Genomic DNA, 21,923 nt, shown 5'->3' with positions numbered 1-21,923 from the left:
AGGCCTCTGAGCGTTTGCCTTTCAGATAAGAGCTCTCATAGTTAGTAGTTTTAACTAGCTAATGAATAGACTAATGAACTAACATAGTGGATTACCTTGGGAACAGAGCTAACTGCCTGTTCTCTGCCTGTCAAGCTACCATTAACTTAGCCGTCAATGTGATCAGAGACCTGAGAAGGATAAACTGTAATCTAAATGAATCTATGCATCAATCAAAATGACAGAGATGACCAGTCAGTCCATAGTCCATTACCTAGACAGCTGTCCCAGGTTCCTGGGTTCTCCGTGTCAACGCAGGCAGAAGCAGTCTGTCCGTCAGGAACGGAAGATGAAGAGCTTTTTCTGTGGAGGAAGAATGTGAGAGAGACTTGACCTCACCTCTTTTTCGGCAACATGAGACAAGAACTCTCTGGGTGTCCAGTTTGTCCACAGGCCAGGCCTCAGCAGTGGGCGAGGCATAGGGGCAGTCTGTCCAGTGGTTGGTGTACAATAATCCAAGGTTGAAGACATCTGTCATTGTGCTCAAATCTTCTCAGAGACCTTGGGAGTTACTGTTAGGAATTGGGAGTCTGTCACAATAAGCTTAAACATGTTAAATGCCACATTCAGCAGGTCTCTGACAGGTTTGAGGACTAGCATATTATTTGAGTTAAGCAGTCTCTGTTTGTCTTTAGTGATCTGCTCTAAACTATACCCTTCAAACATAAAACAGAATGTTATGATCTATATTTATGCCATATTCTGCAGATAAGTGTTTGAGGACCACATCTACCTCAAGTAGAGTAGACAAACTTTACTTGTTTCTACTTACTTTCTGCTCCATTGGTAACATTAGTAAAACAAGGCTAAACTTTTTAAGGCAGTGATTTGTAACCTTTTCAGAGTGAAGACAGAGCACAGCAACCAAGTCCTAACATTATAAACAACAAAATTAATATATCACACTTATAAGTATCTCTGGAATCATTTTACACGGTATAAGATTATCTAAGCACAAGCTTTCAACATGACTGGGAGAAAGGGTAAATAATAACCCGTCTCTAGAGTCAGCAATACAGAGAACAGTATAAAACAACTTTAAAATGATATTCAAATTTATTATGCCAAATCCATTGGCCAGGCAGCTGGCAGCAGGAGAAAGAAACATCGTTCATACATTCATTCATTCATTCGTTCATTCATTCGTTCATTCATTCGTTCATTCATTCGTTCATTCATTCGTTCATTCATTCGTTCATTCATTCGTTCATTCATTCGTTCATTCATTCGTTCATTCATTCGTTCATTCATTCGTTCATTCATACCACACAGAGCAAACATGAATGACATTTCAAAAAACGCAGAGATTAAAGAAATGCTTCAGCTGTTTGTGGTGATGCACCCCTTTAATCCCAGCATCTGGGAGGCAGAGATCTGCCTGCCAAGATACAGAAAGTTTTTAAAGAGTACTGCCCTAGAAATCTCAAACTCAGTTTTTAGAAAATAGTAAGGCAAAGGAGAGAAGATGAAAAAAGAAAAGGAGAAGAGGAGGCCCAAAGGAGAGTAGAAAAGAGGTCATTTGTTGATTCAAGAAGAAGCATGATATTAGATGATTTTCCCAGAGATTTATAAAACAGACACTCAAAAGAATCTCTAATATCTGGAAAACTGAAAATTAATTTTGAAGTATTCTTATGGAAGAAGGGGAAGATAGAAAGGAGATCCACAAGGAGACCAACAGAGTAAAAAAAAAATCTGGGCCCGGGGGGGCCTGAAGAGACTGTTTAATCAACCAAGGACCATGCATGGATAGAACCTAAATCCCCTGCTCAGATGTAGCCCATAGGCAGCTTGGTCTCCAAATTGGCTCCCTAGTAAGGGGAGCAGGGACTTTCTCAGGCATGAACTCAGTAGCTGGCTCTTTGATCACCTCCCCTTGGGGAGTGCAGCCTTGCCAGGCTACAGAGGAAGACAATGCAGCCAGCCCTGATAAGCTAGGGTCAGATAGTAGAGTAGGTGGTCCTCAGTGGACTAGGGGAGAGGCATAGGGGGAGAAGAGGGAGGGAGGAAGAGACTAGGAGGAGATGAGGGAGGGGGCTACAGCCAGAAAACAAAGTGAATAAATTGCAATGAATAATACATTTTTTAAAAATGGAAGAAGGCAAGGAACAGAGGAGGAATGGAGGCATAAACTAGAAATGGGGAAACAAAGTTTAGCAACTGAGACACGAAATGAGAAAGGAAGAAGAAAATATAGAAAATATTTCCCTCTGGAAAAGTGTGTGGGAGAGAACCCAGCAGCAGCTGCTGCAATAAACCTTTTGTTGATGTCCTGAAACAGTATCTATTCCCCCCCCCAAACCCTGTCATCTCCTCTATGACATTAGAAACCAAGTTCTTCCGTTATACCAAAGCCCTATGTCTGGGCACCACTTTTGTAGGTGTATTTGCTTTCACTGCTTTATTGGGTTCTAATACTTCTACCTCCCTTCCAATCCTAATCCGAACCCAATCCCTTCTTCAATCACTAAAGAGACAGGTTAGTGGGAAGAGGGCCCGTTGACCTTTACAGACTACTTCCTGCCAATTAGGGCCGTTGGGTTCCTTGGTGCAAGTCCAATCTTCACCTCCTCATGATGTCTCCAATGTCTTGTCTCTTTTCTCTCCACCACTTGACAAAATCTAGCACGAGCGGAACGGGAACCAGCAGACAGCTACACCCCATCTCTGGAGGGGGAGATGGTCTGACCTTTTTATACCCTTTCTAGAGGCCCCAGAATTAAACGATCTTCAGCTGGCAGAATCACACCCTTGCCAGAGCACATGCAAGGCGAATAGTCTGCAGCTGTGGACAATCTGAAGCAGCCCTAAAACCCCCACCTGGGATTAAAACAAAAACATGTTTACATACATAACTGGATTTTTTTTTTAGAGACACCAAAATTCTCACTACAGGACCTAGCATCAGGACTCTCGTGCCTGGCTGGGTGAAGCAGTGTTACCAATTACACAGTTCTTGTATCCCTCTCTCCCATCCCCAGGTCACCCCAGTCAGCTCTGAGGACATTCCTGAAACCTGAAATCTGGGCATGGAGATGCGCTGTTTCAGCACCATCTTCGCTGCCAGAGTCGTGCATTCCTGGGGTGGGGGTGGGGGTCTGTGAGCCACTGCTGTGTCCAAAACTGGTCCAGGAGTTGGTAGACGGCTGTGGCTAGGGTCCACCTCAAAGTAGCGCTGGACTAAATTCCACGGGAAGTACAAGCCAAGTTCCTTCTGAAGCCATAAGGTTCTCAGTAGAGAGGGTGAGCACAAGGGGGCATCAGGTAAAATATTGTATGCAGTCAGCTGAAGGTACAGTGGGGCTGTTGGGGGGGAACCCCAGGAGTAGGAACCCCAGAACCACAGCTCCTGCATTTTATTTTTGTGCATGTTGGTTGAAAGAGTAGGTGGAAATGCAGCCACGTCATCCCTCCCGGGGTATGGCTCAACATCTGTGTGCCCAAGGTGGGGAGCACCTGCTTCAGAGTGGTGCTCCCCAGAAATGGTCTTTCCACCTGTCCACCATCTCTGCCAGCCCTCCTTCAGGCTCCCAGGATAGGACTGTGGGGTTGCCGGCACACTGTGTCTTCCCAGAGCCCCAGCCCTTCTCCTGGACAGGAGAGCGAGCCTGCAGTTATCCAAGTCCAGTGTGGCTTGTTCTGAGTCACACCCCAACCCCGCCCGTGCCTGGTTTTACTGTGAGCAAACCTGTGGTGGGGAGACTTGTCACAGGTCCCCAGACACCCACCTGAGCCCTGGCTTCTCTACTTCCTGCTGCTGGGCAGGAAGAACATTTCCGAGGCTGGATTGTTATAATTCCTATAGGGATATGACTTATCAGATGTGAAGAGCTGTCCACATGTGGGCGTCCTCCAGCAGGGTGGCTTGAGGGTCAGATTCAGGGCCTCCCCTTCTGAAAATTCCCTAGTCCTCATCTGATTCACAATGTCTCAGCTCAGAGGTAGGTTTTCCTATTAATTATATGCTTTTATTTACGCATATGATTTGGGCAAGTTATTCATGTCAGTCATGAAATGGCTGGGGACAGTTTCTTAAATAAATCAGTTTGTTTCTGCTCTGAGGTTAATGCATTCACTTACTCTTGAATGGCACTTTGGCATCTAAACCCGATGACGGTACTGCCAAATGCCCTACTGCTCTCTAAAGGGTTCCTTTGCTGCCCCAGAAAGGGGTTTCTCCTGCCCATGACTTTCAACTGCTAGAAGAGGGTGTACTCCAAAGCTTCCTGGAAGAGGGAATCAGATTCCATTACAGATGGTTGTGAGCCACCGTGTGGTTGCTGGGAATCGAACTCAGGACCTCTGGAAGAGCAGCCAGTGCTCTTAACCATTGAGCCATCTTTCCAGCCCCCATTTTACTGGGACCTTACATCACTGAAAATGCTTATGTTCAGTCTTCTACTAGGCTGACCCTTTCCAAGGAGCCAACTTCAGGCAGGGAATCTATCCCTCACATTTGGCAGCTGACTGATCTGTAGTCATCTAGCTGCAGTGTCCTTGCGACAGCTGATGTCAGGCTTTCTACATTTGATTTTAAATCATTTGCACAGTCTTCTTCTTCTTCTTCTTCTTCTTCTTCTTCTTCTTCTTCTTCTTCTTCTTCTTCTTCTTCTTCTTCTTCCTCTTCTTCTTCTTCTTCCTCTTCTTCTCCCTCCTCCTCCTCCTCCTCCTCTTCTTTCTCCTCTTCCTTCTTCTCCTTCTCTTCTTCCAGACAGGCTTTGTCTGTGTAGCCCTGGCTGTCCTGGAACTTGCTCTGCAGACTAGGCTATCTTCTGTCTGCCTCTGTCTCCTGAGTACTGGATTAAAGATGTGCACCGCCACTGTCTGACTCAACAGTATTTCAAGAACCAAAGTATAGGCACAGGTAGACGTGGTGCATGCCTCTACTCCCAGCACTCAGGAGGCTGAGGCAGGGCATCTCTTGATTTTGAGGAGAGCCTGGTCTATAGACCTGGTTCCTAATAAAACCCTCCTCCTCTTTCTTCAGTCTGGTATCCTGCTTTGTTTGAGGCCTGAGGTGTTTTTCTGATTCCTAGATTCTTCAGTGCTTTCCTCAGGAGTATTTAAAAAACAAAACAAAACAAAACAAAACAGTGCACTCTTGATCCCACAGAAACACTCCACCACTCCACCCCTACCCCCAGCCAGGGTTTCTCTGTATAGCCCTGGCTGTCCTGGAACTTCTCTGTTAGCCTTGAACTCAGAGCTCTGCCTGCCTCTGCCTTCCAAGTGCTGGGATCAAAGGTGTGCACCAGCACACCTGGCCTGACTGCTCTTTTTCTGCCTCTCCAGCGTTAGTCATCGCTGCCTCTCTCTCGTGGACCTGGGGTTTGTGTCCCCCACCACATCCTCTCAGTACAGCTGTATTACAATTTATTAAATCTGTGTTTGTGTGTTACACTAGATAACGCGCGTGGCCGGCTGGGCCATGGGCTGCCCTTTCATGGGTCTTCAATCCTTGGGTGATGTCTGAGTTTAACTTGGGGCTTAGCTGTTGGATGTTTCTGTGAATTTTCCTCTCTGCTCATCCTTGTGCTCTTTTCCGTGGGGCCTCTCCCTGGACCTTCAGTCATTCCATTCGTTCACCTGCCCTGGTTCCTTCTGGGTGTAGAGCCTTCGCCTTGGGAGCCAGCTCATGAGCTATGTCCTTGGGATTAATTCCTGTTTCTTGGGATTAATTCTCCCACACTCCAATGCCCATTCATGCTGATTCTGAAACCCCAAAGCCCAGGACCTTGTAAACACTAGACAAGTGCTCCACCACTGAGCCACATTTTTATTTTTTTAATGATTTATTTATTATTTATACAATATGCTGCCTGCATGCCAGAAGAGGGCACTGGATCTAGTTATAGATGGTTGTGAGTCACCATGTGGTTGCTGGGAATTGAGCCCAGGACCTCTGGAAGAGCAGCCAGTGCTCTTAACCGCTGAGCCATCTCTCCAGCCCCCCAAATCCCTATTTTTATGTATTTTCAGACATAGTCTTACTCTGTGACCTAAGCTGCCCTAGAACTTGCACTGATGGCCTCCTGAAAGTTGAGATTATAGGTGTGAAACACAACACCTGGCCCCAAATTCCTCATCTTAGAGGAAGGTTGCCTGCGAGGTAACTTTTGTTTTGAGACAGGGCCTTGGGTACCCCAGGTCGACATCAAACTCTCTATGTACCCCAATCCCACCTTGAACTTCAGGTTCCAAATTCTCCACCTCCAGAGCGCTGGAATTTAAGTGTGCAACACCAGACTGTTTTCTGTGAGGACTGAGGTCAGGTGCTCTGGGCAAGTGCTCCACTTAATTGAGCCTCATCTCCAGCCTGTTCTTGTTTTTAAGTGTGAAATTGAGGCTAGCGAGATGGCTCTGTGGGTAAATTTGATCCCCAGGATCCACACTATGGGAGAATCTACACCTTCACGGTCCTCTGACCCCTGCACAAGTGTGCATACTTGATAATTTTGTTTGTTTGTTGTTTTTCAAGACAGTTTCTCTGTGTAGCCTTGGCTGTCCTGTCCTGCCTTGTAGACCAGGCTGGCCTTGAACTCAGCGAACCACCGGTCTGTGCCTCCTGAATGCTGGGATCACAGGAGTGCGCCATCGGGCCTGGCTAACACTTGATAAAATTTAAAGGCATTAAAAATGTGTGAAAATGTGTTACTCTGCCTCATACCTTTGATCATACAGGTTTGAAAATAGGTTCCTTTAGCTGAGGATCCCGTTAGGCTGGCACACGCCTGGTAGCTTGTGGGGCCGCGGGCAGAATCCTGTCCTTCTAACTCTGGACGCTGTGAGTTTCTCCTCCCTTCCCATCTCCCTTCCTGCCCTATTTCTAGGATCTCCTTGACCTGATGCCCTGAAATTACGCAATGTCCAAGGTGCTGTTCCGTTTGGTGCTGTCCCTTTCCTTTGGGATCCTGGTCCGTGAGCCCCGGGTAGATTTTTGTTGTTGTTGTTATATATCTAGTTCTTTCTTTCATGTCACAACACTGGCTATGGAGCAACAACTAGGGACATGTGATGAAGATGGCGGCCAACACTACCTGCCCTAGTCCCTTCACTGCCCCTAGCTACTTGCATCCTGGGCAGCATATCAGAGGCTCACTTGAGGGAACCTGAATATCTTTAGGGCACGAACTCTAACGCACTGGTTCTCCACCTTCCTCATGTGGCGATCCTTTATACGGCTACTCACGGCGTGGTGACCCCCAACCATAAGATTGTTTTTGTTGCTACATCAGAACTGTTATTTCGCTGCTGTTATGCATCATAATGTAAGTCTATGTGTTTTCTGGTGGTCTTGGGAAATGACCCCTGTGAAAGGGTTCTTTGAACCCCAAAGGGGTCGAGAAGCACAGGCTGAGAACTCCTGCTCTCAAGAGCCTCTGGGACCACCAGCACTTGGGGGGGTTGGAGCTTTTTCTGTACAAATGAGAGTGTCTCTTTCCATCTTGGCCTGATGCCAGGAAACATGGCCAGCTAGGGTGTCCCAGTCCTCCATACTGGAATCATTTCCAGGTATTCAGCTGCTAGGTATTGGGGAATGCATTTGGGGGCTAATCTCTCACCTTGCTTTGCTGACACAGGTTCTGGGCACCTGGGAGGCAAGGTGGAATGCCTCCCTGTGCCGAGGTCCTGGTGTTGCAACTCTGTGGGGGAGACCCTGCTTCTGACTGAGGGCCCAGCACCCTGGGTGGGTTTTCAGAGTTTCATGAACACAGCTTCTAGTCCAGACTCTGAAACATTCGCCAGTCTGTCCCTCCCCAACCCTCACTCACTCCCCAGGCAAGCAGCACCCACCTGTCTCATTCTATGGCCTAGAGTTGGAGCCTGCCTTCTTGTGTGCTTTGAAAGTCTCCCATCCTGTAGGAGGATGAAATGACCTCAAGTTAGGTACAGGTCTAGAAGCACAGGGGACAAGGTGTATCTATGACTCCCTAGGGACACTCTGTGATGTGAGGCCAAAGGCACAGACTCTAAGGCCATTGTTCTTTTTTTCAAAAGTTAAAGAAAAAAAAAATCACCTGGTTCTCAGGTCCTATGCTCAGTGAGAACTGGGAACCAACTGATAAGCAAAACCCTGGACATTATGGGCTTCTCTGGCCAGCTGGGGGTCAGGGGACAACTTCTCTCCAGCTCAGCAGGGGCAGGGGCATAAGACCTGGGGTTCTTGAGGAGTCATCATGATCCACTTTGCCATTTCAAACAGAAGGGGCTGGGAGGGCTGGGCCTGTAGCCAGTGGAAGCCACATTAACAATTAAGTCTTTGCCACTTTCATTCTGCCCTCACTACATGAAATATTCAGATACCAGGTCTTGGGTCTTCGCGTTGCCCATGTGAGCCCTGGATTGCCAGTTATAGATTCGGGGCTTGAGGTGGCACCCAAGGCCCGGCATGCAGAGCATCTGTGAGCTGCAGGGCTGGGTGGTAGAGCAGCTGCCAGCTGTCACAGAGATATACATAGCAGGACTCAAAGGCTGCACCTGGAGCCTGGAGCTCAGCACTGAGGCGAACCCTACGCTGTGGGACGTTGCCTTCTGAACCAGACAGCCACTGCTACCTGCGTCACAGCAGCTGTGACCCCCACGACTTGGGCCAGTTGACAGTCCCTCACAGGAGGGTAGAGAGGGCAACTAGGTGCCCTCCCATGAGATTCCAGCCACTGTCTCTCACACCTCCTTCCCTTTGGTAACTGAGTTACTCCTGCTCTTCACTGGCTAGTTTTTAGAGTACCTACACTGGGGGGGGGTACGCTATCAGTGCCGCTATGGTAAACTTGTCATTACTGCTGCTGTTATTGTTGGCTCTCAGAGCCCCAGGGAAAGGATGGTGCTAACACAGAGTCTCTTCCACTCAGCTCCAGGGCTGGGCCTCCTCCCACCTCTTGCACCTCCACTGAGCGATCCCAAAAGGCCGGAGCCAGCCTGCAGTGAGTAGATGGTTTGGACCACTGCTTGGATAAAGGTTTCATTTTTCTCAGCTTGAAGCTGTCACTCCGCAGGATCGGAAGGCAGAGATTGCAGGCCGTAGGGAAGCCGCAAGGAGACAAATGGCTTCCACAAAGCCCAGTGTAAATTGAACTGTCTCGGCGATTTCCCTGGCGAGCAGCAGTGTTCCCTTGGTGTGCGCTCTGCTCGCTCTCCCTTACCCCTACCCTGGTCCTTCTGGAGCAACTGCCCAACAGTCTGTGCTCTGTGGGGAGCCTCCTCCAAGCTTGCTGCATCTTGCTTCCTGGGGGTGAGAGCCAATCTGCAAGCTTCCCCAGGCTAGAGGTCCCTTCCTTTTTAAAGTGTGCTGGGTTGGACCTGCAGAAAACCAAGCCCCTCTCTGCTCAGCTGTCTGACTCACCCATGCTGTGTGTGGTCCCCTAGGCATCCCTGGGCGCATCTTCTCCCCACCTTTTTCTCCAGCTCTTCTATCAGGAGGGAGGGGGTAAGAGGACTGAACTACCCATCTCTGTGGTTCCCAACCCATGACACAAAGGCCAGAGTCTCTTTAAATTTTATTTAGTTATTACAGTTTATTTACTTTGTATCCCTGCTGTAGCCCCTTCCCTTATCTCCTCCCAGTCCCACCCTCCCTCCATCTTCTCCCCCTGTGCCCCTCCACTGATAGGGGAGGACCTCCTCCCCTTCTATCTGACCCTAGCCTATCAGGTCTCATCAGAGCTGGCTGTATCATCTTCCTCTGTGGCCTGGCAAGGCCACACCCCCCATGGGGAGGTGATCAAAGAGCCAGCCACTGAGTTCATGCCTGAGAAAATCCCTGCTCCCCTTACTAGGGTACCCACTTGGAAACTGAGCAGCCTATGGGCTTCTTCTCAGCAGAGGGTCTAGGTCCTCTTCATGCATGGTCCTTGGTTGGAATATTCGTCTCTGCAGGGCCCCTGGGCCCACGTTTTCGGCCAGATTCTCTTAAAGTGAGTCAAGACAGCCAAGACAACTCTCCTGCGTCAGGTCACACCTGTGCCTGCCTTTTGACCTCAGACCTCAAATTTCATCCTTTCTTTCATTTTGTTTTTGACAGGGCCTTGGCTCTCCTGTAACTCACTCTGTAGACCAGGCTGGCCTCTAACTCAGAGGTCCTCTCCTCCAAAGTGCTGGGACTAAAGGTGTGTGCCACCACAGTCTGGCCCTTCCAATTCCTTCCTTCCTTCCTTCCTTCCTTCCTTCCTTCCTTCCTTCCTTCCTTCCTTCCTTCCTTCCTTTCTCCCTCCCTCCCTCCTTCCTTCCTTTCTTCCTAAGGCAGAATCTCACTCAGTAGGCCAGGCTGACGTGGAATTCAGAGATTCCCCCTGATTCTGCCTTCAAAGCTCTAGGATTAATGACCTGCATCCTTTTTTTCGTATTAATTTACGTATCTGTGTGAAGGGTTTAAGCACGCCGTGGGCCGCGTATGGCGGTGAGAAGACAACTTGAGGGATAGGGGCTCTCCATCACGTGGGTCCTGGGAATCAGTTCAGGCTGGCATGCTGGGCGTTAGGCTCCTTTACCTGCTGAGGCATCCCCAGGCCCCTCCTCCCCTCCGAACCGGCCTCTAACAAGCCAAACCTAAGGGCACCCCACTAGCTGTTCCTTCCGCCTGCTCAGCCTCCCCTCTTACACGATTGTCCTTGCTGCTCAGACTCAGATCCTAGCAGAACACACATCTAAGGCAACTGACGTCCCTTCATAGCGCTGCAGCCAGCCTCACCGTACCGTCACTCGTTATAGTCTCCCTCCTCCCAAGAATGCCAAGTACTCTCAGTGGGCAGTGGCCTCTTGTCCGGGGAGAATTCCCCCCCCCCCCCCCCCGGGCTGGGGAAGCTGTGAGAGGGTAGACGCAGTGGTTCAGTAAACGGCTGAGTAACTGTAAGGGGGACGTCAGCTGCCGCGCGGGCACGCGCTCCAGGCCGCGGGCAGCTTACCCCGGGGTGTTTGTGTGCGTGCGTGTGGGTGGGTGTGTGCACGCGGGGGGTGGGTGGGTTATCTCCTTGCAGGTCCAGCGAAAACACATACTTCCGTCAGCCCGCCGGCTGCAGGAGGAGCGCGGCAAATGCGCTTTGGGGACAGCATTTACAGGCTGTAGGGCGATCCGTTTGGCCCGCAGCGATGCGGGGCTGCGGAAGGTTCTGCGGCCGCTGCGCGTCTCTGGACCCCAGATTTATGGCCTGGGTGGAGAACCTTCCCACGCCTTTGCCAGGGGTTTCCGCCTAGCGAACCTCCTCCAATTGCAGGGATCTAGCAGTTGAGTGCGCGAAGGGGAAGAGCGCTGAGAACCGATCCGGGAAATGGGCAGGTCCCCGGTCCCCTCGCCCCATCAGGTCGGGAAAGGAGGGGAGAGATCTGGCCCCGAGCGGAGGCTGCAAGGCTCTACAGACCTGAGCTAAGGGTGGAAAGACAGCCCCGCTGCCAGATTAGGTAGGGACCCAGGTGGAGAAGGTCGGTGGCCCGGAAAAGGGACAAAGAGCAGCCCTGCCCGACCCCCCACCTCAGGGTCCTATTGTTCCTCCACTCTCGGACTGTGCCGAACTCTCGTGCCCCTGGGAGGGAGGAAGGGAGCTGCGCCAACCCTGTGGGCATTTGTTTATTAAAGATGAGAAAGGGAGGGTCAGGGACGCTGCTGGCCCGATAAGGGGACGCGCATTTCGCACGTCGCCTTTAAGAGAAGCCCTGCCCTACCTTTCCCACCGGTCCCCGCCACCCCCACCCCACTATCCCTACCTGCATTTTAAAACCCCTTGTAGACCTGGGATTGGCCCAGGCCGCGTCCTCCGGGCGAAGAAACTTGAACCGGGGGGGAGGAGGTTGCTAGGCCCCGCGGTTGGACGAAACCATCTTGGAAGCCTCCCCGCGCGCGCCCCGCCCCTCCCGCACACCCCCGGAGCGGCCCAATCACACTGGCGGGAGGGCGGGACCGCGGCTCCAACGCGCCTCTGGCAGGGCGCCCGGCGGGCCGGCGCACCGTGTAGGGGGACCTCAGGGGGGGGGAGGCCTGCCGCGCCTCTGCCCGCCTCCCTCTCGGGGGCGGGGCCCGACGGGGGCGCCCCGCCCCTCTCTGCCCGGGGTGGGCGGGGCGGCTGGGGCTCCGGGAGCGGGGCCGGGGGCGGGCCTCCGCCTGCTGCGCCCGAGAGCCCAGGCACCACGGCCGCCGACGCAGCCGCCGTCTCCGTCCCCGAGTCCGGAGGCGCGCGCGGACTCCCGGGCGACCGGAGAGCGGGCCGCGGAAAGGGAACGCGAGGCGGCGCGCGGCGGCGGCGGGCCGCACGCGTCCCCGGCCGCCCCCCGCGCGCGCGTGGCCGGGCCCAGAGAAGCCCCGGCGCGGGGAGCGCCGGCCCGGCGCGGGCGAGGGCGATGCCGCGGTGACGGGCTCCCGCCATGGCGAAGCCCCCGGCGGTGGCGGCGGCGGCGGCGGCGTCGGAGGAGCTGAGCCAGGTGCCGGACGAGGAACTGCTGCGCTGGAGCAAGGAGGAGCTGGCGCGGCGGCTGCGGCGCGCCGAGGGCGAGAAGGTGGGCCTCATGCTGGAGCACGGCGGCCTGATGCGCGACGTGAACCGGCGGCTGCAGCAGCACCTGCTGGAGATCCGCGGCCTCAAGGACGTGAACCAGAGGCTGCAGGACGATAACCAGGAGCTGCGGGAGCTCTGCTGTTTCCTGGACGACGACCGGCAGAAAGGGCGCAAGCTGGCTCGCGAGTGGCAGCGCTTCGGGCGCCACGCGGCCGGCGCCGTGTGGCACGAGGTGGCCCGCTCGCAGCAGAAGCTGCGGGAGCTCGAGGCGCGCCAGGAGGCCCTGCTACGCGAGAACCTGGAGCTCAAAGAGCTGGTGCTGGTGCTGGACGAGGAGCGCGCGGCGCTGGCGGCGGCGGGGGGCGCTGGCGGCGGCGGCGGTGGCGGCGGCGGCGGCGGCGCGGGCTCCCGCAGCTCCATCGACAGCCAGGCCAGCCTGAGCGGTCCCCTGGCGGGCAGCGCGGCGGGCTCCGGTGCCCGCGACGTTGGCGACGGCAGCAGCACGTCCAGTGCGGGCAGCGGCGGAAGCCCGGACCACCACCACCATGTCCCACCCGCCCTGCTGCCCCCGGGGCCGCACAAGGCTCCCGACGGCAAGGCCGGAGCCACGCGCCGGTCCCTGGATGACCTGTCAGCGCCGCCTCACCACCGGAGCATCCCTAACGGCCTGCACGGTAAGCACCTCCCCCGGGGCGGAAGCCCAGGGGTGTGGTGGGAATGGGGTCGCGACCCCCGGACCCTTCCGCAGCAAATGGAGCATCCGGCGGCGGTGGTGTCCCCCCTCTAGCTGGTGCCGCAGAAAAGTTTCGCATCCACACCTTTCTGTGTTCGTGGCTGGCACTCCGTGGCTGTTTAGGGGTGTCTCTCATCCCACCCTGAAAACACCTGTGGGCGGAGGGAAGTTTTTCTTGGGAGACGATGACAGGCCCCTAAGCTAAAGCAAGTGAATTTCCCTGTCTGGTTGGAGCCACAGCTAGTCCCCCGACCCGCGGCCGTGCTGTGCCCGTGGCTGGTTTCCTCCCCTGCTTCCTTCCCTTCCCTATCTCCTGGGCCGGGCCGCCACACCAGCACCGCGGTGAGACCCTGACGCAGCTGGGCCAGGGCACTCAGGGTTGAGATAAGAGTCTTCCTGGCTTCCCATAAACCCTGCAGTACTGGTTGGAACACCTTTCTCAACTTGGTCTCCACCATTTTCCCCAGAGGATACATTTGGAATGGGTTCTGACTTCTCCGTGTGCCTCAGTTTTCCTTGCTTCCTTGCTTTTAAGTTGGAGAGGCTGATGCCTGCCTCGCCCGGGTGTGAGGTGGAGCTAGATAATACCCCTGAAGAGATTTGTAGGCTTGATCGCCTTACAGGGAAGTGCCGGGGTCATTTGTGGCTAGAGTGAGGGTGGGAGGTCAGCTCTGTTTTCCTCAACCTGTTGCTGTTGGCTTCCTGCTCAGGGTGTCCCTGTCTAGGGTCTGTGATGGCTGCCCCTTCCCTGTTTCCCCACAGTTTTTAGAAGCTTGGTGGCACCCGCCTCTGCCTGAACTGTTTGCCTGGTGGTGGAGAATAACCGGCCCTTTCTGTTCTCCTTAAAGCCTCTCCCTGTCCAGGCACTGTCAAGGCTTAGAAGAATTTCCCTTTCCCAAACTGACAGCTAGAGCTGAAGCCCAAGCTTTTTCTTTAGTTTGTCCTCGCCAAGCCTTCTGCAGGCTATGGGGGTGGCCACAGGTAGGAGCTGCAGACCCCAGCCTGTCAGGTGGAGGTTTCCTCCTTATTTACCATCCAGAGCGTGAGAGTTCAGGAAAGGACTTCGGCTAGAGGGATATTTTGTTACCGATTAGCAATCTACCACAGCAACTCAGGTTTCTTTTTGTAACACTGCATTCTCAGCCCCTCCTCTCCCCTCCTCTCAAGCCCCAGATACAGAGTTCCTGCTTAATTTGTTGGGGATGGACACCCCTCCTTACAGTGCTTGGATCCCTTTGGCTTCCCCTTCCCCAGGGGCTCTGGGAGGGTCAGTGTTCTGGGTCCTGATTTCCCCAAATGCATGGTGAAGGAGGAGAATCTTTGCAGTTGAGGAAACCCGGTGTTGCTGGTTTTCAGCAGTGTCGTCAGTAACCCTTGGCCAGCGCCACTGTCCGCAGGACACTGCCTCACTTGAGTGTCTCCACCTCTTTGCAGGCGGTGGTGTTTTATGCTAGGAGATGTGGGTCTGGCCCAGAGTTCCAGTTGCAGTAGTGAATAATGCAGCAGGGAGGGACCTGGCCTGGAGGTTTTCCACCCCACAGGGGATAGGTAGGGGTTGAAGCGTCCTGTTTCCTACAGACACCCCCCCCCATGTCCTTGCAACAAAACTGCTGCAGATTTCCTAGCAGCCAAGCTTTGCTTTGGCACGAAACAAAAACTCAGCAGCGTTATTACAAATTTCAGTTACACACTGGATTGTTCTTTTTAGTTCTGTCTCTGGAAGTCAGTGGGTGGCCGGCAGTGTCCTCTCTCTGATGTGCACAGAATTCCAGGAAACAAGGAAAACCGGGCTTTTCTGTGCCGGGACCTGAAGCTTTACTTTGTTCTTGAGGAACAGGGCTGAGCTGAGAGAGACAGAGACAGACCGACAGACTAGGTGTGTGTGTGTGGGGGGGCGGGCTTGGTGTGTGCTCACAGGAGTCCTGGGCAGGTTGCCTCAGCCCTGTTTTATGTACATGCAAGGGGAGAAACAGAAAGGACCCCAACCTTGCCTTGCTGGGGTCTCCACCAGGGCTTTCGCTGTTTCTGCCAAGAATGGTTTGAGGTCCCGCAGTTGCCATTTTTGCTTCTCCAGTTTGGGTAAAAGCCATGCTCCCCTCTTCTTGATCCCTGACCCCACTGTGCCTTTTTCCTTCTGTGCTGGGAAGTGTTACTTCCTTATCAGCGCCTCATTGATAACAGGGGCTGGGCATCTCGACTCCCTCGTGTATCCTGGGGCAACTTGGTTAATTTTGCTCCCTGTCCTTCTGGATGGTGGAGGGGAGCCACCGGAGTCCTGTACTCCAGGAAAGTCCCCTGCCCACACTGGTCTGGCGGTTGTCGGTGGAGTCCGCCACGGGAGGCCCGCCAGCACGTTTTGGCTGCTCTTCCAAACTCTGTTTGCCTTTGAGACTGCCTGTGGGCACATTCACATGTGAGCTCCTTGTGCCGTGTGTGGCTGGCTGCACCTGCTGCTAGCAGAGCCAGGGAACCAAGGCCCTGCAGCCCTCTCTGGGGAAGCTGTGCAGCCAGGCAGGCAGTCCTAGAAGGCCTCAGGTGACAGTGGTGGAGGTAGCCTTCTGTAGTCCAGGCAGCCCTGGCTGAGGTGGGCTTGCCCAGCCTGTGAATGCATATGCAGAGGGCTCCATGTTGGGCGGGCACTGGACGGCCACCGGGTTCCTTTGGAGAGGTTGGGTCCTGGCTGGTTGAAGTCAGGTCTAAGGTGCCCTTGCTGTCACTCCAATCCAGTCCTGCAGGATTATACAATTTAAATGTCAGAAATCCAGCCGTCCCCCTCCATTCCCCCCAAGTGAGGTGATTTTCAGAAAAAAATTTATTTTTCCTCTGGGGGTGTATGTAGCTCAGGGATAGAGAGAGCATTTGCTCAGCACAGTATGGGACTCTGTGGACAGCAACACACACACACACACACACACACACACACACACACACACGGCAGAAAAGACAGCACTTGCAGTTAGTTTTTTCCCTCCTATCCCTCTAGCCCACCACCCATCCCCTGCTCTTGGGGGTGTGTGTGCCCTTTTGTCCCAGACCCCCAAGCCCTGTGGCCCTGGTGGCTAACTCAAAAGCTCCATCAAGCCTGTGAGTGAGTGAGTGCCATTTATCTTTTCACGTTTGGTTTTGGGTTAAAATTTTGAGCCAGTCAATGAGCAGGGTTTGATCACCCATTTGTGTTTTTGTTGGTTTTGGGAGGCTGAAGTAGGGGGTGGCCTGGGCCTTTAAAAAGAAGACAGAGCAAGCCGCCTCAGGGCTCTACTAATAAGACTGCCTTCGCCTGCCAGCCTGGAGCAAAGGTCAGAGGAGATAATGGGCGGGTTATGCAGGCTTCTCCTCCCCTCCCAGCCTGACCCTGGTGGAGGGGTCCTGTGAGATTGTCCATGGGCGTGGGTGCTAGGTCCTCAGGGTCCCCGGGAGTTCTCGGGCAGGTGACCCACTCATCGCATCACATTTACCACAAAAAGCTTGCCCACTGCTGAGGGCCACCTTGTGCTTCTGGGAGGCCTGGAGAGGTGCTGGGTATTTCTCTGGTTCCCACAGGGCGGGGCTGGGGTCTGCAGTGAGCCCTATGGGGAGGGCACCTGAAGTAAAAGAGTCCCGTTCTTCCCAGGAGGGCTTCAACTCTCCTTTTCGGAGTGAAGCCGCGTCCACGCAGGGACGCCCCTCCACATATCTTCCTCTTATGCTCTCACTCTCCTACACCAGGCTGGCTTCCCGTCCCATGGGTCATTCCACCCCAGCTCCGGCCTGCATCGGGCCTCTGAGCTCCTGGCACACAAACCTTGTTCAGTATTGGTCCGTGGCCAGCATATTTTATGAGGAAAACCGGCTCCTACTTATACCTGTGTCCAGCAGGCCTGTGGCAGTTACTTACACAGCTCCTTGGCAGTCTCAGGCAGGTCCCTGAGCCACTCAGCTGTAAAACGGAAACCATGACAAAACTGGGAGGCGGGAAGGTGCCTTCGTATAACACCTTGTGAAGGCAACTTCTCCGGGATGGAACACCCAGTGCTGAGCTTTAAAGGCCTAGGAGCAGTGCGGCCTGCTGCCAAGCGCTCTAGCTCCAGGGTCAAAAGGACCTGAGTGAACTCTGGCCTCCCTGGTCTGTGACCATACTGACCCTCCCGGCCCCAGGCTTCTGTAATATCCTGCTTCTGTAGCTGCACCTTTAAAGGAGGGGTCTATAACTTCCATTTTCGTCTGGATAGCGTTCCCATTCTGGGAAGTGCTGCTCGGGAATAGTCACCTTGGGAATAGAGTGGGGAACCCCCTGGCCCACACTTGTGAGTGGAGCCTTTGTGCCCAGCCCTGTCTTCTTGTCAGGCTGAATGGAAGAAAGATGGCTTTGTAGTCAAGAAAGAGCAGAATGGCTAAGCCCTGAAGGTGGGAACTGGAACACGGCGTGGAGAGGCCAAGGTTCACTCAGTGCGTCTGGACCCACACGGGACAGGAAGCATAGAGAAGCTGAGGTTGGTGCTATGAGCAGGTGAGGCCTGGATGGTCCAGTGACTCAGAGTTCAGTGTCTGCCAAGGAACGCCGTCCAGGTAAATCCTGTGACCCCTGAGCCAGGAGTCCTCATTAGGGAGGTGTGTGATCATCCGTCTGGGCGCTGGTGAAGGGCTTTCCTGTGGGCAGGACTTGTAGATGCCCAAGTCTGGGGTTGTGCTGGGGAAGACTTGTCAGGGGTGAGAGGGCAGCTGGAAGTGGGCGTTGACCTCGTAGTTCCTTAAAACAGGAAGGAAAACATTAGCCTAAGTTTAATGAGCATCAGGACTCCGAAATTCTCAGTGCCTTTATGGTGATTCATGTCACCTGGCCTGGGAGTGGCAGTTAAGGAGCGTCTCTCTGCCGCCATTACAGAATGGTTAGGACGCAAACCCCAACTTCTGTTGGGATCAAGATCTGCGGCCCACACAGGGGCTGCCCTGGGGATTTCAGAAATACGGGTAGCTAGTTCCCATTTTCCTTGAGGCTCAGGGACAAGGGGACCTCGACAGAAGCCACACGGCCTGGAGACAGGAACAAACTCCTCTCCTAAAGGGATGGGGTTTATTTTATTTTATTTTTAAAGGTGTGGTGGTGTGAGCCTTTGATCTCTGTCTGGAGGCAGATGCAGGTGGATCTCTGGGGTTCAGGCCAGCCAGGGTTACATAGTGAGGCCCTGTCTTTAAAAAGAGGAAAAGAAAAGATATTTTATTTTATGTGCGTGACTGTTTTGCCTGCCTGTGTGTAAGTGCACCACGTGTATGCAACGCGCAGGTCAGAAGAGGGTGTAGGATCCCCTGGAACTGAAGTTCCCTATGGTTGGTTGTGAGCCACCTTGTGGGTGCTGGGAACCGAACTAGAGTCTTCTGCAAGAGCAGCAAGAGCAGCCAGTGCTCCTGACACTGATCTACCTCCCCAGCCCGCCGTCCTTGTGGTGTTAGAGTCAGGAATAGCCCCCACCACTTCCTCTAAGCTGTCTCCCCGCAGGCCTATGGTTCTGAACAGATGAGGAGCTGGGTCACCCAAAGGCAGGTGCCTGGTCTTAATGAGTCCCCAACAGCCTCCAGCTCTCTGGGGAGCAGGTCAGGAAGCCCTGGAGTGCTGCCCATTCAATAGCTGATTCTCTGGAAATGCTGTGTAGCCATATTTCACCAAGGTACAGGCCCCACCCCGGAGGCCAGCAATCTTACTGCCTGGTCCTGCGCACTGGGCCCCAGATGGCCCGTCAGGGTGGCATTACTGTCTTCTCAGCCCATTCCCTTTTCCATAGTGCTGTGGGGACAGGTCTGGGGGTCCATCTGTGCCTCACTACAGGGTCCTCTCTCTCCCTTTGTCCCTTCCCCTGTCAGTCAGTGCTGTCCTAGAGTAGATGGCATTTAGAGTGTTGCCTTCTTGGAGCAGAGGAAATGCCTGGCCAGGAAGAGCCGGAAACCCTGAGCAAGCTGTATGGAATCCTCTGGCTGTAAGGAGGAAGCTGGGAGGGAAGGGGACCCACCCTTGGGTCTGTCATTCCTGTCTGTCTGTTTGGGAGCCTGGGGTCCTGGGCCTCTTGACTCCTAGACTTGGCACTGGGGTGAGGGTGGGGGCGGGGCAGGCTCCTCACCTGTCCTTTGGATAGTTACAAATGAGTGAATGATTTTTGCAAAGAATTGATATTTTACCTGCTCCATACAACAGCTCGGCCGTGGCATCCTCCTCAGTTTGGGGCAGGACTCAGGCTTACTGGGGCTGCCTGCGACTTCACAAACACTTGAAATGGTGACCTGATCAGGGCTATGGAGGCCAGGCAGGACTCTGTCTGGGCCATCACTCCTCCTGAGGGCCTGATGGAATTACCGGCCTCCGCTATCTGATGGCGCTGAGTTCAGGGCAACGCCGAATGCAACATTCTGGCGCATGTTCGTTGGCTGGGTGTGAGGATGTCTGCTCCTGAGTCCAGTCATTGGGCACAGCCTGGTCTCCTGGAGCATACGATAGGTGTACACCCAGAGCCAGGGATGAGGGGCTTCGTAGAAAGGCTAGGGGCGACCGTCTCATTTTAAACTGGATAGAGGTCAAGCTGCTATGGTCACCTCCTGCCCCCCTTTTGTTTTTCTTTTCTTCATTTACTATTCTTGGCACCAAATGGTCTTTATCTTCTACTTCCAGAAAAGGAAGCCTGCCACAGCGGTGGTGTGGGTACAAGCTCACCTTCTCCTCAATTATCGCTAAGGTCACAACTTTACTTTTGTCTGTGGTTCCTCAACCACTTCCTTTTTTTTTTTTGTATGTAGACCAGGCCACCTTAAATTTACAGGTATACCCCTGCCTCTGCTGCAACTAAACTCAAGTGCCACCATACCTGACTGACTAACAAACACACACCATTGTTTGGGTCCAGTCTCAGAGCAGGACTTAGGGCCATGGTAGTTGCTGCATTTGTTTGTTTGTTTGTTTGTTTTTTGGGGGTGGCCCTGTGGGCAGTGAGAGCTGGAGTCTATGGGAGGCTCTGGAGAAACCTGTGGGACCCACCAAGCTGGGCTCTATCTGTTGGTCAGCCAATGGCGGATGCTGGCCCATTCTCCCAGGCTGGGGTGTGGAGGGAGGGAGGCAGAGGAGACCAGTATCAGTTTAAGGTTGGCTTGTGTTGCCCTCTCACTGTGCTGTGTGGGTACACAGCTCTAGTGGGCCCAGTTGAGGGCTTGCAAGCAGCTGCAGAAAGCTAGGCCCGTTTTTCACACACTCCCCCCTGCAGCCCGCCCCCCACCTCTCCACCTCCCACCCCGCCATCTCTAAGTTATAGCTGGGCACAGATGTAGCCACACCCCTAATGTGCAGGACAAGTCTGCCCTGAAGGGAGTGGTAATGGCTGTTAGGCTATATTGAAGGGGACAGACGCAGGCAGGGCCGGTGGCACGGAGATGGCAGCTATTGAGTAGAGTCGACCCATTTCCAGAAATAGAACAGCCACTGTCAGGGGGACGCATCTCTTTGTCTCCCCAAATCTGTCTTCCCGTCAGCTTCCACGTTGTAAGGCAAGAAGGAGGCTTGCTCTTGTCTAGGAATCAGAGGCCCCAGCGAGCACCCTGCTCCCTTGCCCGTCACAAGGGCTCAATTGTGTGCGGGGCCCTGAATGCACCCGCCTGTCACCGCGTGCGGCACCGGCTGGCCTCCCTAATGAGCCCGCTCTGGGAGTGGCCCTTTGTGGCAGGTTCCGGCCACACTGCTTGGGCCAAGGCTCCATTTCCCAGCCGCCTGGCTGCTTAATGACTCTTCCGTAAGCGCACGGGACAATGGGAAGCTCCCCCCACGCCCACCCTTTTTGTTCCCCGTATTTTCAGCAGCCTGTATACCCCACCCTTGTGCACATTCAGAAGTGAGGAGGGTCTTACTCTCTCAGCTCCTTCTGTCCTTGCGGGCACAGCAAGCCTCCCTTCTTCTGCCCTTAGGTCAGTTCCTCCTGTAGGGGACCCCCACCCCCACCCCAGATTGTCTCCTTTCTTTTGTTCCTCTTGGGTCTCTCCACACTAGCAAACAGGCTAGTGTTTCCTTGTCCAGAGCAATAAAAGGAAACCCGTCCTTCTACTATCCTGCACTCCTTCCTGGGGGGGGGGGGGTCGGGCAGAGGGAAGCCTCCCTCACTGTGGATTGGAATTTCTGCTGCCTCTTGCAGCAGACCCTGGGGAAGGTGGCTCGCATTAGCAGAGATCCTGTCGAATTCAATGCCCCCTGACAGGTGTTCCAGTTACTCCTGTCCCCCACCTCCTGCTAGCAATGTGAGTTCTCTTTCCAGCCTGAGGTTTGGCCCCTGGATGTCGGCCCTAGGATTTCCAGTCACCATGTCGGGCACCTGTATCCCGCGGGTTTGGGCCCCTGCCTTTGACCTGTGTCCCCGTATACTCTCTGCCTGAACCTTGGCCAGCTCCACTTCAAGGTCTCTTGGCTGTGACCCTGAGCTGCCCAGCTGCCTCAGTCTAGTGTGATTGCAGCGAAGTGGGTGGAACAGGGCTTCCCAGTGGAACAGTCCCTTGACAGCTCTGCAGGGCAGCACTAGTGTAGACAATTGCACCTGAGTTCTGTGACTCCCGCTTGCCCATACAAGTTGGGGTGTCTAAGCCCGGGCTTGACGACTTGAGTATATCCCCACCCATCTCAGTGGCTCGGTCACCTGGGTCCTGGGGCTTTGGTCTTGAGGTTCAAGTGC

General features: G+C 53.9%; 1 protein-coding gene across 4 annotated transcripts in view; it reads left to right on the top strand.

The window, feature by feature from the left end:
- The first annotated feature begins 12,129 nt into the window (after positions 1-12,129).
- The window catches only part of Ccdc85c (coiled-coil domain containing 85C), a 66,673-nt gene continuing 56,879 nt past the window's right edge, over positions 12,130-21,923 (top strand). For all 4 annotated transcript variants that reach the window (XM_060388148.1, XM_021649130.2, XM_060388147.1 and 1 more), the window contains exon 1: positions 12,130-13,195. In XM_060388148.1, coding sequence (XP_060244131.1) covers positions 12,391-13,195 — 805 coding nt within the window. In that variant the 5' untranslated portion in view covers positions 12,130-12,390. The remainder of the gene's footprint in view (positions 13,196-21,923) is intronic.

Source organism: Meriones unguiculatus, chromosome 7 (assembly GCF_030254825.1).
Source record: "Meriones unguiculatus strain TT.TT164.6M chromosome 7, Bangor_MerUng_6.1, whole genome shotgun sequence".
In the NCBI taxonomy this organism is placed as follows: domain Eukaryota; kingdom Metazoa; phylum Chordata; class Mammalia; order Rodentia; family Muridae; genus Meriones; species Meriones unguiculatus.
The sequence above is the reverse complement of the archived record's forward strand: the minus strand, read 5'-3'. Positions and strand labels throughout refer to the sequence as shown.